Consider the following 14,838-nt stretch of genomic DNA (forward strand, 5'->3'; position numbering starts at 1 on the left):
TGTGTGTAATGAATGAATATAATAGACAAGTTTCACTTTTTGAATGGGATTAGTGAAATAAATCAACTTTTTGGTGATATTCTAATTATATGACCAGCACCTGTAGACCTACACTTAAAACTGATATATGTTTAGGTGTCTAAAACACGTCCACAGCAGTACATCGCTTTGCTCTTGTGCTGGTACTCCTGCCTGCTCTTCTAATCTCCATCTACAGCAGGTAATACTCTGACTACGGAGAAGTAGCTCATACAACCACACTTCAAAACATCCAAATGATCCCTTTAAGGACTTGTTGCTCTGACAACAGTCCCGGATACTTTTTAAATAGTGTTAAAAAAAACAAATATCCACACTCATGTCCAATCATCAGTATTCTGAGGATAACTTCATTGGTCATCCACATACTAAGAACAGCACCCTGATGTCAGATTATATCTAGAAGCATGTTGTCTTCCTCCTTTCACCTCTCTTTGTGTTGTCATGTAACAACTGTTTGCTCACATCTTTAAACAGGCAATCTGCCAGCCACGGAATTATCTTCACACATTAACATATCTCTGGGTAGCAGCAGTAGTGATGACCTACATAGTTATCGTGTTTGTCAGTTCCAGACTTCATTGCACCTTAAACAGCCTGATAGAAACAGCTCACTTCCACTGATAGAAGTGTTTCCAATGTTCCTCTGTTCAACAGAAGTAAAGGGGATCGGGTTTCTTTTACATTCTGCGCAGTACTTAATGAACACACAGCTTGGATTACCTTCTCCTTGAGGGTGTTCACATAAAGGTCACTGTTGGCAAAGTAGATTGAGGAGTTGAAGTGGAAAATCTTAATCCCGTCATACTCAGCCGCCTGGGAACCAAACACAGATCACAGGCGTTAGAGTTCTGACCAACAGACTTGATGTGAAATGTTTAACCTGGGTTCAGACTTTGGTGTTTTCTCTTGTGACAGACTCACCTCTTCATACTCATCCACATCACAGTACAGCCCCGTTCCGGGAACATGGCCCAGAATGGCACTTTTTGGGCTGGAAGACACGGAGAAAGGTGAAAAACACAACCTTTGCATTAAAGTCTTCTGTTGTAACCCTTGGAGCACCACCCAAAGCAGTTTACACACATGTATTGACACGCTGTGATGTGTGGCATTGAGTGTATTCAGTGAATGTAGGTAATAATGAAGTTATGGTAACAGAAATAAACACACGTTCGGACTAAAGACAAGCAGCGGTAGAATCAGTACCTCTGTGTTCTGTAGATGACTGTAAGTATGGTGAATGCGATGGCCACCAGCAGGCCGTAGTCCAGTCCCAACAGCACAGACGCCACGAAGGCCACCAGCCAGATGGCCTGAGAGAGAAAAAGAAAGACACAGAATTAAACCTTCTTTCCTCACCTAAACAAGGGAACAAGAGAGAGAAAAAACTCAACGTGAGAAGGAAAGATTACAAATCTACAATCACATCGTGGATGACTCTACGTGGCTCTCTTTCCCAGGTTGACCATGACAGTAAAAGAAAGCAGGTTATCCTGTTTTACAAGATATTTTCAGATGCCACGCGCCGCTGGAGAGCAAGACCATATTTTTTGGACTCATACCTCAAGAATGGCAGAAAAGAGACAAATATGTTTTCGGTGAAGAACTCTACTGCACAGTAACATTTTCATTGTGTTGAGCTCGATTTGACAGACCAGTTCGATCTTGCTGGTCCTCCACAGCGCAGGAATGTCTCTGAACTGTTTGAACATGCCCAGCAGGTTCACCATGATGATGGCAGCCAGTGCAGTCTGGGAAACCGAACCGATAGGAGAACAAAACAATACAAGAAGACATTAGAAAAGACTTCACGAGGTGAAACGTGACCCATTAACTAGTGTTTGTGACTTGAATTCTGTATCAGTGGAGCCATCAGCCACTATTTGTTTAACAGACTGGGAAGAAGAGAAAGAAGTGTCTGCAGCTCCACTTGTGACGCTGAGCTGCCAGACAGGAAGCTGGAAGCTGTGTGTCATCAGCGGCAGCGTTACCCACCTGAGGGAGCGGCTGGAAGACGAAACCAATGGCCAACACCACCAGCAGCACCATGAGAGAGGCCAGCAGCCCCGCGATCTGAATACACAAAGACTGTGTCAACATTGTCTCACTCTAATTGTTGTTTTACAACACCAATTCAGTCAGGCGAGATAGCGTAACCACTGCTGTCTAAGTGCTACCTGTGTTTTTCCACCAGTGCTCTCCTGCACCAGGCTCCTCGACATGGAGCAAGTGATGGCGAAGGTTTGAAAGAAAGAGCTGATGAAGTTACACAGGCCAAGGGCGATCAGCTCCTGAAAGCAGAACACAAAGGTTTTATCCCAGAACATTCAAATAAATGCAACGGAAAAAAAAATGTGAAAGTGTTCTGCAGCTCCTTAGGCACCGATGAGAGGAGACACACAAAATCAGTTGACGTATGTGAAGATGACGGATCCTATTCATCTTCTATGGAGAGCAAGAGAGACGACCGTGCGTTGCATGGTGGATACAATTTGCATAATCAAACTCAACTTTAGGCAAATGAAGTGCGTCCATCGCAAGGCAGCAGACTCGAGAAACTCGGATCAAATGTTGTCAGAAACATACTTCAGTGTAATGTTTAGCTGTAACGTCAGAAAGTTTGTCCCCCGGCCGCCATGTTGAAAACAATTGAGCCAAAACCAAGCCTCGTCCACCTGCCGGAGCAAACCGCACCGTTTTGGGTTCCACCACGTCTTTCCGTTTGTTGGCCGGATTTGGTGCATGTCCACCATACGTGCGTGTAAGCGCACAGATTGTCAGGGAAGTGTCCGTGGCCCAAGATGTCCAGACTCACCTGGTTGCCATCCACGCTGTAGCCGTGCTTCAGGGCGAAGGTCTTGGCAAGTGAGATGCCCATTGAGAATCCAACAATTGCTACAGCAAAGGAGTCTGTGACCAAACTGGGGAGCAGAGAGAACTCCGGGGCGGCAGGAGGGAGAAGCCTGAGAATACACAAGATAACACTTCTTATCCCGGTGTGTAAATGTTTTTTTGGGCTGCAACGTTACGATGGCTCCTTTTACGGCTTGAAAAAGAGCCTAAAACTACAAAATCAATGCATTTAACATATGACACGTATCTACGAAAGTTCTTTGGTTAGATCCAGATCTCCCAGTTGTAAACTCCCACGACTGAAATACACTCTAAATTCCAGAAATGAGAATGCATCAACCTACCCGGTTGGTATCTTCCCAACCACATCCACTTTGTAGTCGCCCGATAAGGACAGTCCATACGAGACGCCGGTTGACACGATGACCACAATGATCTCTCCAGGGATGGGGATGGGCAGCTTCTTCTTGAAGCGCTCGTTGAGGTCTTTGACCGTGTACAGGAAGACGATGCACGCCAGGCCCAGGATGACGGTGGAGATGTTGGTGCTGGTGATGTCACCGAGTACCGCCTTGACGCTCTGGGGCAAGAGTGTAACCATTTATGATGCATACAATCATCGCAAACGCACAACAAAACCACACCTAGAAAAAAAGGCAGTAAAAAAACGAAATCTCCCAAATCCCCAATTGAGGAGGCACCTCTTGCGCTCTTTCCACTTACAAACCGTTAAAAAAGCTATTGAAACGTACATAAATGACAGAGAGGGGCCCACTGAAGCGCTGTGTTTTCACCCCCAGCAGGTACTTCAGCTGAGAGACCACGACATGCACTGCAGCAGCTGTAGTGAAGCCTCGCACCAGAGGCTCTGTAAGGTAGATCGCCACAAAGCCAAACCTGAGAAGACCTAAAGCAAACTAAAAGAAAGAAAGAGGTAAGGGGATAAGAACAAGCCACATCATTTTGTTTCAAATAAAAACATGAAATCAAGGTGTTGATATGCCAACAGTGATTCACACAGGCTGCCGCTTTGGGTAAACAGGGATTTCTGAGTGTGAGAAGATTTCAGCAAGCTGTATCACTTTACTGGGATGAAGAGATGCCATGTGGGGGGGGGGGGTTGAAGGCCAAATCAACAGCAGCTTTCAGTTGCCGGCTGAGTGCGGCGGATTGTTTTTCGAGGCTCACCTGGATGATTCCCACCAGCGTCGTGAGCACGACGGCCACCTGCACCCTCCTGGCATCACGAGCCTCCACGTCCAGGACGGTGGATGCGTTGGATCCGTTGGTGGGCAGGACGTAAAACATGGAGTCTGGGGCCTCCCTCACTGCAACGGCCCCAATCATGAGACTTATCACTGCAAAGGTGCCTGCAGATCACACAAACAGAGCAGTCATCTGTCACAACGCATTGTGGCTGAATTGTGGAAGTACTTGAAGCAGGCTTGGTTCTGAACAGTATCATGTCCACTGTAACTGTGGATTCGGGCAGTATCCCTTTGAGTGAAAAGGCCATCTTGCCCAGCACATGAACAGCAGCCCAGTTATTCAGTCTCGCTCTCTGCCAGAAGTTAAGGGTCATCATTTTCACAGCCAACTGCTTTCTGTTGTTCACTTCAAATCATGTCTTTTGTTTAAAGGTTGAGGTTCGGTTTATCGTCAGATTGACTTAAAGGTTAGAGCTGACATTTGAGATTGCTTGGAGCCCTTTCTTGGAAACAAAGAAGTCAAGCGGGTGAATTTCTAAATCCTGCTGCTCAGATCGAACACCTCCTAAAGCCTCCTAAACTTTCCGCAACGACGGACACACGGATGTGAGCCGACGTGGAATCGCGACGAGGAAATGTTTGGATCTTTTATACTCTTCAAAGTTCGCCATTTTCTCCGCCCATCCAAGTCTGTGTACTTGGAAGACGCTGGATGTGCATTGACAGGCAAAAACTAGTAAATTAGCTCGTGATTCTATGGTTAGTTAATTGAGCTGACCCCCTATGTGTGGGGGAAAGAGACGGTTGGCAGCTTGAGCTCAACACACTGTTGTTGTCACCGACTGCGACCTGGCAGTGTGAAAAGGCCACAGACTACACTAAAGACCACCGTTCATTTAGACCAGGATAAATATGAACAAAGTTAACAGCGTGCGAGGTGGGATTAGAACACCTCAAGACATTTTCCCACCACCAGCACTTGATATACAGTGCAGGAGGGAACAAACACAGTAATAAGAGCTTTTACTCAAACAAGCACAGTCACATCTGTGTTTCAGCAACAGATTTACTTCCAAACTGTGACGGCTGTATAAAACGTGTACCCGTTACCTCCTATATTCTCACCTTATAATAAAAGCAGAGCTAGAGCGAGGGGATTCACGCTTATAGGATATACATAAATGCAGATACAGCTTTGCATTCACTGTAACTGGGTCATGACTTGGCCAGTCGCCCAGGTACACGGTCTCTTATCAGTGTTGGCCCTCACTGCAGGAAACAGGGGGAAGAGCAGCACCTAACCAAACCGGTTCAATTAGGTTGTGTAAGCAGAGAATACAGGCAACGGTAATGGTACACGGCGCGGCCTCTGAAGAGAAAACATTTGAACTTTCTGTCGTCCTCCACGACGGAACTCACAGCCGGATGTTAGTATCTCCCTCACAACAGAGAAGGTTGTAAAAGTTTGCAATGGAACATTAAGAAAAAGCATTTTATAGCTACATGCAATACTACAATAACTGCATAAAATAGTAGACACTAAATCGTTATATTTAATATATTCTATTCCATCACCATAGCAACATATCTTGGAGCGTGTTTGGTTTTCTCGTCCTGCCGTTCAGTAAGATAATCCAGTCCAGTGTGACTGTGGGGTCATGCACTTTAAGTGTGTGTGTGTGTGTGTGTGTGTGTGTGAGTGTGAGTGTAAAGGCCATCTTGCCCAGCACTTGAACAGCAGCCCAGTTATTCCCTCTCACTCTCTGCCAGAAGTTAAGGGGTCATCATTTCCACAGCAACTTGCTCTCAGGCTCATTTTTGGGCAGAGGCAGCGTTTTACAGTGCACCCACCTGCTTCCTGCTGTTCACTTCACATCAGACCTTATGTTTCAAAACGGTGGAGCAGGTTTAGCTTATTGTGTCCATTAGTCAGATGGACTTTGACATTCGAGATGACTTTCTTTTCCAAGTGGGATGGGATGTCAGGAGACGGGTGGGATGTCAGGAGACGGGTGGGATGTCAGGAGTGGCGTCACTGAAATGTCACAATCCTGCTGCTCGTGTCAGCTGAGGACACGGTTATCACAACTTAGTGAAAACATTTCCTCCACATGCCATCTCATAATTCTGATCGGAGTGTTACTTGTGAATCTTCAGATAGTTGATTGAGCCGATACCCAGAGCAGTGCTGTAGCCCGTTGGTGTGTGGGACAGAGCAACAGGCAGCTTCAGCTGATCATAGTGTTGAAAGCAACCTGGCCTGGTGAAAAGCCCACTGACTGACTACAACTTAACAGCATCCACCATTCATTTAGAACAAACACAGGATTAGCATTGTTATGTTGATCACTTTCTAAAGTAGTGGCAGATTTATTATTTAAAATACAAAAAACATGAGGTAAGAGAATTACAGGAACCTCTTTCCTAAAGAGTTCAGGTTGTTCTACATTATATACCAAATGTGTGTCAAAAGGTTTTGTTGATGCACTTTACAACTGATCGTTCCCTGAGCCCGCCCCCTTAGTTACTGTCTTATCCCTCAAGCTTTCTGTTCTCACGCGGCACAAACACTTTACAGTAATAACAGTGAAACATTGAGCAAACTACAGTTTTTAGTAATCGTCCTCATGACATTTTTTTAGAAACAAGAGGTCGACTTCTCATCTCTAGCCGGGACAGTATTTCTCTGGCTGAAATGACAGCTGCTGCTGGCAGATGTCATTAGCTGTGGCTGGTCTGCTTATTTAGCTGCTAACATCAGCCTAACGTAACCTGTCACCCAACAAAATAATGAAGTTGGTTAACAACGTGGTCCTTGGCCTTGGAAAAAGTGCCCGTATAGTACTATAGGTGGTCAGCTAGTTAGCTGGGCATGCTAACCAATGCTGCTCATGTTAGAGCAGATAAACACACTGTTTCATTCATTCCTTCCACTTGCCTTTGGAAAGGGTTAGAAAAACTGACTCTCCTTGGAACTTTGGTGCAATCACCAATGTTTCACTGTTATTACTGTAAAGTGTTTGTGCCGCATGAGAACAGAAAGCTTGAGGGATAACGACAGTAACTAAGGGGGCGGGCTCAGGGAACGATCAGTTGTAAAGTGCATTAACAAAACCTTTTGACACACATTTGGTATATAATGTAGAACAACACACACAGACACAAAAGATAGAAAGGGATCTGTCACGTGTCTCTTTTGTTTTTTTGCTGCCTCCTTGAAGCTCCATATTAGCACCAACCACAGCAGGTGGCACCAGACACCAGCTACGAGGAGATTCATGACCCAAAAGTAAGAAGCTTTCAGTTGATTTCTCACCTACGGATATGTGCCTGGACGTGCCAAAGAAGGTGTAGAGCAGGACGGGGTAGAATGACGAGTACAGACCATAAACTGGAGGCACAGCAGCCAGCATAGCGTAGGCTAGACCTGTGGAGCAGAGCAGAGGGAGAGATAAATAAAGGGAACCGTCCCAGAAGCCAAGTGCTTGCACCACAACCTCAGAGCTACGGAGATACCAAAACAGACAGTGGGGAGCTGAAGGCAGCCGGCCCCTCACACATTAACCCTCATGTCATTGCACACGTAGCTTGTGGCTACTGTACAAAACCTTGGAATACATAACATTTCTGGCTTCATTAATCATTGAAAGTCTTTTTAGGGCTTTCTCTTCCAAATGGTTTCCCCTCATCTGATGTTTTAAATGATTTGCATGTCTGGAAAGGACTGCCGGTCACTGACCTTGAGGGAGCTGCACGACTCCCGTGCTGAGACCCGAGACCACATCTGAAAACAGGTACTGCTTGACCGGATAGGATGGCAGCCATGTTAGAATAGGCAGAAAGCTCAAGGCTGCCGCCTTGGCCTTCTGTGATGAACACCTATAAAAATGGAGACAAGCGGATTCAGTCTGTAATTAACAGATAAGAATAAAACAGACTTCTCAAGGCACATTCCAGAAAAGGCATATTTTTAACTACAGAAAGTCTTCCTGGAATCCATGATGTTTTTTTTTACTTTAGTTTCTGGCCTCCATAAAAGGGCATACTGGGTCAGATAACGTGTGATACACAATCATCTTCTTCATTACTGACGGGAATCGTTGCTCCACTCACCTGACATTTAATCACCTTTACAGCGATATGTTAGCACATCTTTTTCAGGGATGCATCAATCCGACTTTTTCGGTCCTGATAGCGATACCTGTGCTTTGAGTGTTGGCTGATATCGAGTACCGCTCTGATACCAGTGGGTCATTAATAAACTCTTTACATGCACTGTCAAATTGGTCAAAAATGAAGGAGGAATTCAAATTCAAGTATATAATGGATGTAGTACATAAACATAGAATTGTATTGATTAGTTCGCCCCCATTGTCACAGATATTGAAACCGGCAATATACTTGCTGAGTCATAGTTAGTCACTGTGGTAGAGAGCAATAGTATAGCAGCATAGCTTTCATAGAGATACGTCTGTATTATAATTAACGACTTGCTCTTTATTCCTCACTGCAGCTATTGGAAAACATGTTGTGCATCTGTGTTCACATGTCCATGGAAATGTTTCTGTAATATCTCTGATCACACACCACATGTTACGAGGGCTGAGCTGTTGTAGCTTAGATGGAGACGTCACATAACAGTACGGGTTGTGTGTTTGTACACCGGGAGGACAGAAATGTAAATGATTTAAAAAGCATTCTGAATGCATTTCTCAAAAGAAAACCATATTAACAGTGTTTCACACATAACACAACCACAAGCCAGAGGACAGGTAATCACAGGCAGAGAGGGGGGGGGGGACTGTTAAATAACATCAAATGTGTGAATATCCATCTGAGAACCACACTGGACTGACTTTTTTATGTATTTATGTTAAAGAAATGTCTTAAAAAATAAAATGAATTTATCAATGGGCTGACTCTTCATCAACAAGTAATCGACTACTTTGACATTTAGATCAATCATCAAGTCAACTCTTCCTGCTTTGTATCATTGTTCATCAAATATCAAATCATATTTTGTGACATTTTAAACCATAAGTCAATTAAACAAAAAAAATGACTTGGGAGATTCAATGAAAAATAATCATTAGTTACAGCCCCCCCCCCCCCCCCCTGTGGACCCACCACCCGCAGGGATAAGCATCGGGGTCGGGTGCAATGCAGACCGGGCGGCGGGTCAGGCAGAGGCCTGGGCGAGCCGATTGCCGGCAGCATAGACTAACTCTAGGGACGTGGAACGTCACCTTGCTAGCGGGGAAAGAGCCAGAGCTGGTGCAGGAGGTGGAGCGGTACCAGCTAGATATAGTTGGACTCACCTCCACACACAGTGCTGGCTCTGGAACCAAGCTCCTGGAGAGGGGTTGGACTTTGTCCTTTTCCGGAGTTGCCCAGGGTGAGAGGCGCCGGGCGGGAGTGGGGATACTCACGAGCCCCCGGCTGAGCGCCGCTGTGTTGGAGTTCTCCCCGGAGAACGAGAGGGTCGCCTCCATGTGCCTACGGGTTGCGGGGAGCAAGGCTCTGACTGTGGTTTGTGCTTATGCACCAAACAGCAGTTCAGAGTATCCGCCTTCTTGGAGTCGGTGGGAGGGGTCCTGGAAAGGGCGCCGCCTACCGACTCCATAGTTCTCCTGGGGGACTTCAACGCTCACGTGGGCAATGACGGAGAAACCTGGCGGGGGGTGATTGGGAGGAACGGCTTACCCGATCTGAACCCGAATGGTGTTTTGTTATTGGACTTCTGTGCATGCCATGGTTTGGCCATAACGAACACCATGTTCGAACATAAGGTGGCTCATAAGTGTACCTGGTACCAGAACACCTTAGGCCGGAGATCAATGATCGACTTTGTAATCGTATCATTTGATTTGCGGCCGTATGTCTTGGACACTCGGGTGAAGAGAGGAGCAGAGCTGTCAACTGATCACCACCTGGTGGTGAGTTGGATCAGATGGCAGGGGAACCGGTTGGAAAGGCCCGGCAAACCCAAACGTGTAGTGAGGGTGAACTGAGAACGTCTGGCGGAGGACCCTGTCCGGGAGGTCTTTAACTCCCACCTCCGGAAGAACTTCTCACACATCCCGAGGGAGGTTGGGGACATGGAATCCGAATGGACCATGTTCAAAGCCTCTATTGTCGACGCGGCCGCTAGGAGCTGTGGCCAGAAGGTCATCGGTGCCTGTCATGGCGGCAACCCGAGAACCCGGTGGTGGACACCGGAGGTGAGGGAAGCCGTCAAGCTGAAGGAGACTTTCAAGGCCTGGTTGGCCCAGGGGTCTCCTGAAGCAGCTGACAGGTACCGGCAGGCCAGAAGGGCTGCAGCTGCGGTGGTCGCGAATGCTAAAACTCGGGCATGGAAGGAGTTCAGGGAGGCCATGGAGAAGGACTTTCGGTTGGCCTCAAGGAGGTTCTGGCAAACCATCCGACGGCTCAGGAAGGGAAAGCAGGGCTTACCCCAGGCTGTTCTCAGCAGGAGGGGGGGGGAACTGCTAATCCGGACGGAGGACATCGTCGGGCAGTGGAAAGAGCACTTTGAGGAACTCCTACACCCGACCAACATGTTCTCTGCAGAGGAGGCAGCGCCTGAAGATATAGGGGGAGGCTCACCCATATCCCTGGCAGAGGCCGCTGAGGTAGTCAAAAAGCTCCTCGGTGGCAAGGCGCCGGGGGTGGATGAGATCCGCCCTGAGATGCTGAAGGCGCTGGACATAGTTGGGCTGTCCTGGCTGACACGCCTCTTCAATGTGGCATGGGGGTCGGGATCAGTGCCCATGGACTGGCAGACTGGGGTGGTGGTTCCCATTTTCAAAAAGGGGGACCAGAGAGTGTGCTCGAATTACCGGGGTATCACACTACTCAGCTTCCCAGGGAAGGCTTATGCCAGGGTGCTGGAAAGGAGGCTCCGACCGTTTGTCGAACCTCAGATTCAAGAGGAGCAATGCGGATTCCGTCCCGGCCGTGGAACAGTGGACCAGCTCTTTACCCTCGCAAGACTACTGGAGGGGTTCTGGGAGTTTGCCCAACCAGTCTACATGTGCTTTGTGGACTTGGAGAAGGCTTTCGACCGGGTCCCTCGGGGGTTCTTGTGGGGGGTGCTGCGGGAGTATGGGGTGCCGGACCCATTACAACGGGCGATCCGTCTCTGTACAACTGCAGTAGGAGCTGTGTCCGCATTCTCGGCAATAAGTCAGACACGTTCCCGGTGGGTGTTGGCCTCCGCCAGGGCTGCCCTTTGTCTCCGGTCCTGTTCGTGACTTTCATGGACAGGATATCTAGGCGCAGCCGGGGGGTGGAGAACGTCAGGTCCGGGGGTCTCGGGATTGCCTCTCTGCTGTTTGCAGATGATGTGGTCCTGTTAGCCTCCTCGGATCGTGACCTCCAGCATTCACTGGGGCGGTTTGCAGCCGAGTGTGAAGCGGCGGGGATGAGAGTTAGCACCTCCAAATTTGAGGCCATGGTGCTCTGCCGGAAACCGGTGGATTGCTCCCTCCAGGTGGGGACGGAGTGCCTACCTCAAGCGAAGGAGTTCAAGTATCTCGGGGTCTTGTTCACGAGTGAGGGTAAGATGGAGCGGGAGATCGACAGACGGATCGGTAAAGCAGGAAAATGGATGGATGGATGGATGGATAGTTACAGCCCCCCCCCATTTTCATTTCCTTTTATTTCTCTTCCTTTCTCTCCAGCTCTTTTTTATTTGACATTATTTTGGGAAATAGTGTAAAAGAAATGCAGCAGTTTCCTAGTCAGCATAAATGTCAAGATTTTTGAGCAAATGAAATCAATAAAAGTATTTGAACAACAAAGTAACATGTGTGAATGTGAGCAGTACATGATGGTACTCGGCTGTGAGCCTGTGTGCTGTATATTCTCTTTGTACAAATAAATACATTTCAGATCTTGAATGGCAAAAAGAAAAGACTGGATACCAGACATTTAGATTACATTTCATAAAGCTGTGCAGACGTCTTTGCTGCACCCACAATTTGCTCTATGGCTCCATGTTTTCATTACCAATTATAATGTCTCTTTTTTTTTTTATTGCATTGCTTATCAGATGCAATATGTTTTACCATCTTTAGCACCCAATTTTACGAGTTACATAAACAGAAATACATAGACTTGATTGAGCCCTGTAGGAGTATTTCCTGTTTGACTTGTGTGGATGTACCTCCACTGAATCAATGATTTGCTTAAGAGCACTTCAGCAGGACGAATCCAGAGGCAGGTGCTCAGTATAAACTCACCGGAACTGGTGTGCCAGCCTCTGTCGGAGGGTGGTGGAGTTTTCTTTGTGGGTGAGAAGCTGCGCCCTGATGAAGGCTTCATCGTAGACTGGGCGCTCTATCCTGTACGTCATCTGTGAGTCGGCCTCTTCTCCAGCTGCGGCTTCTTCCTGCTCCATTACTGAGGATCCGTCTCTCCGGTGTCATTCATCATCTGTCTGTCTCCACTTGCTGTCTGCTAAGAAGCAAAAGAAAAGATGTGATCATTGTTCCAACACAAACTGGTTTGCCTTTAGGTTCACTAATTTAACCACCAAGGCACGTGCGTTTGTGCATCGTTGTGCTGATAAGAGAGGCTTCGGTTGGATCTGCTAGGCTGCACCTTTGAGTAAATGGTTTAACAGATTTCTAGCAAATATCTGTTTTGTGATGCCAGTTTACAGTACGATCCGGTGGGTGGAGAACATTTCTCTCCAAAGTCCCGGTGAGCAAGTTTAACTTGTTTTGAATTAACTGTTTACTTTCGAGTGCGTGAGGCAGACGTGTCATAGGAGTGGACTTTCAGGACCCACGTCGAATGAACAAGAAATAAACATGTTGATCGCCTCTCCTCTCTCTTTCATATAGTTTCTACGATTTCTTTTGAAAAGAATATAAATGGTACAGTTTGCTGGAAAATCGACTACTCGTTCGTGAGGCTGTGGTTAAGATAACGAGGACCAGAGTGAATGACAGAGTTGGTGGTAGGTGTCGATGCCTGTTCAAAATACTTGCGTCAATAAATCCTTTAAGAAACGCTGTGTTGTCTGTCTTATATTTGTATCATATATATCGTTATTAATCTGATGTGGAGTCGATCTGAGATCTGTCTATGCATCCATACAGCCTGTGAGTTAAACATATGAGCTCAAACACAGCTGACACATGAATGTCAGCTGTGGGAAGCTGTGATCCACACAGATTAACTTGTGATTCAACTTCTGTAGGCTATCTCACATCGCTTATGTTTTATATGAAAGACTACGGACATGCATCTTATGTTAACGATAGTCTACACTGTGCAGCTCACATTCATCCACATTAGACATGACTGTAACTCTCGTCTTGTTACTAGAGGGACCGAAAGTGAATAACTACACGCAGGGGTTAGTGTGTCTGTTGAAACATTACGATGGAGAGGCTTGTTGGAGCATTCATTTAGGATTTCGACAGCATTACCACGACCAATTATCCAACTTCATTACGAAAATAAGATTTGTTGTCTGGTGACATAAAAATAGTAGAAATATGTACCTTACTGGAGTGGAACCGCTGATCATGACCAACGCATGAACTTAAAATGACCAGTTAAACTCACACGTCCTCATCCACATCTATGGAGTAAAGTCTGTGGTTTATGTAGAAAGAGTGCAGTTGGACTCGGATGTTGACTGCTGCCCAGAGTGAATGACTGTTTTAGTTACAAGAGGAATGGATGACGACAATGTTTTCTTAGGTTGTGCAAGTCTGTCAGATTTGATGTAATACGTGTTGTATGTGGTTTTACCATGTAAAATAAATATATATATATATATATATACTGTATATTTGTAATGTGGGGCCTGTTTCAGTGAGCAGGTTTAGTGAGTTACTTAACCCTGACATGAGTGAAACTCTGGGTTTTCAGTTCCAGAAAGAGAGGTAACTTAAACTCTTTTTTTAGTGTTTCCCGATTCAATCTCTGACTCACAAACGTTGAGAGCCTCGCGCTTCTTCCCTTTTCCGTCACGTTAGCTAGCTAACACGATGATGATGGACAAACGGTGACTTCATATTTTTGAAATGTGAGAAAACAAGAAAAAAAAATGAACAGCAGTGTTCGGGTTACAGGTATTAGCCAGTGTCCAACTGTACTATCCTTGCTGTGACAGGAGAGTTTTTTGATTTTGGGGGTTTTCCACAGTTCAGCATTTAAGCTAACATAAAGATGCTAGTAAAGACGGGACTCGTACCTCCGTACTCCAGCTCCTGTGGGGATAATGCTGGCTGACGGAGAATATGAAGTTACAGTTTAACTGGCTTCTGGAGTTGGTTGAAGTTTAACTAGAGCAATGTCCTTCGAGGAGGGCAGCAGTCGGAGGCAACCTGTAATGATACACAGATAGGCTATGCTGAAAGGATGAGTTACTCTGCACTGAATTTTCTTTTCGTCTTCCGGTCTGCAAATATGAGCGTTGATCCTAACGCATGCGCTCTTCTCTTGCATTTAGGCCAGTTTGTAGTCCTAAAAGCCGTGGGCCGTATGCTTTCCTTCCCAGATTACCAATGCTTTGATGTCACATGACTTTCAGTTTAACATATGTGTTTGTTTGTTATTTAGCTGGGAATTTGGCAGTTATTAGCTTTCGGGTCATAATCATATGGAAGATGTATGTTAAAGTTAAGTCAAAATGTATGGTTGTTGAGCAAGTGTCAGCATATCATAAGTTAATTTTCTTTGTTCATCAAAAAATCTATTTTCAAAATGTTCCCCT

General features: G+C 46.2%; 1 protein-coding gene across 2 annotated transcripts in view; it reads right to left on the reverse strand.

Moving 5' to 3' along the window:
* slc26a5 (solute carrier family 26 member 5) overlaps positions 1 to 14,480 on the reverse strand; it is a 21,944-nt gene extending 7,464 nt beyond the window's left edge. The window contains exons 1-14 of one of the 2 annotated variants that reach the window (XM_031869802.1): positions 14,317 to 14,480; positions 12,347 to 12,560; positions 7,843 to 7,982; positions 7,420 to 7,530; positions 4,084 to 4,265; positions 3,648 to 3,812; positions 3,240 to 3,475; positions 2,858 to 3,005; positions 2,220 to 2,333; positions 2,038 to 2,115; positions 1,698 to 1,793; positions 1,249 to 1,355; positions 964 to 1,033; positions 763 to 855 (exon numbers count right to left, since the gene is read on the reverse strand). In XM_031869802.1, the coding sequence (XP_031725662.1) occupies positions 763 to 855; positions 964 to 1,033; positions 1,249 to 1,355; positions 1,698 to 1,793; positions 2,038 to 2,115; positions 2,220 to 2,333; positions 2,858 to 3,005; positions 3,240 to 3,475; positions 3,648 to 3,812; positions 4,084 to 4,265; positions 7,420 to 7,530; positions 7,843 to 7,982; positions 12,347 to 12,504 (1,698 nt within the window). In that variant the 5' untranslated portion in view covers positions 12,505 to 12,560; positions 14,317 to 14,480. Of the gene's footprint in view, positions 1 to 762; positions 856 to 963; positions 1,034 to 1,248; positions 1,356 to 1,697; positions 1,794 to 2,037; positions 2,116 to 2,219; positions 2,334 to 2,857; positions 3,006 to 3,239; positions 3,476 to 3,647; positions 3,813 to 4,083; positions 4,266 to 7,419; positions 7,531 to 7,842; positions 7,983 to 12,346; positions 12,564 to 14,316 lie in introns of both variants that reach the window. The other variant, XM_031869803.1, reaches the window with a different exon arrangement.
* Positions 14,481 to 14,838: the final 358 nt, after the last annotated feature.

The sequence above is a fragment of the Anarrhichthys ocellatus genome, unplaced genomic scaffold, assembly GCF_004355925.1.
Source record: "Anarrhichthys ocellatus isolate YVR2014 unplaced genomic scaffold, GSC_Weel_1.0 scaffold49, whole genome shotgun sequence".
Classification (NCBI taxonomy): Eukaryota; Metazoa; Chordata; class Actinopteri; order Perciformes; family Anarhichadidae; genus Anarrhichthys; species Anarrhichthys ocellatus.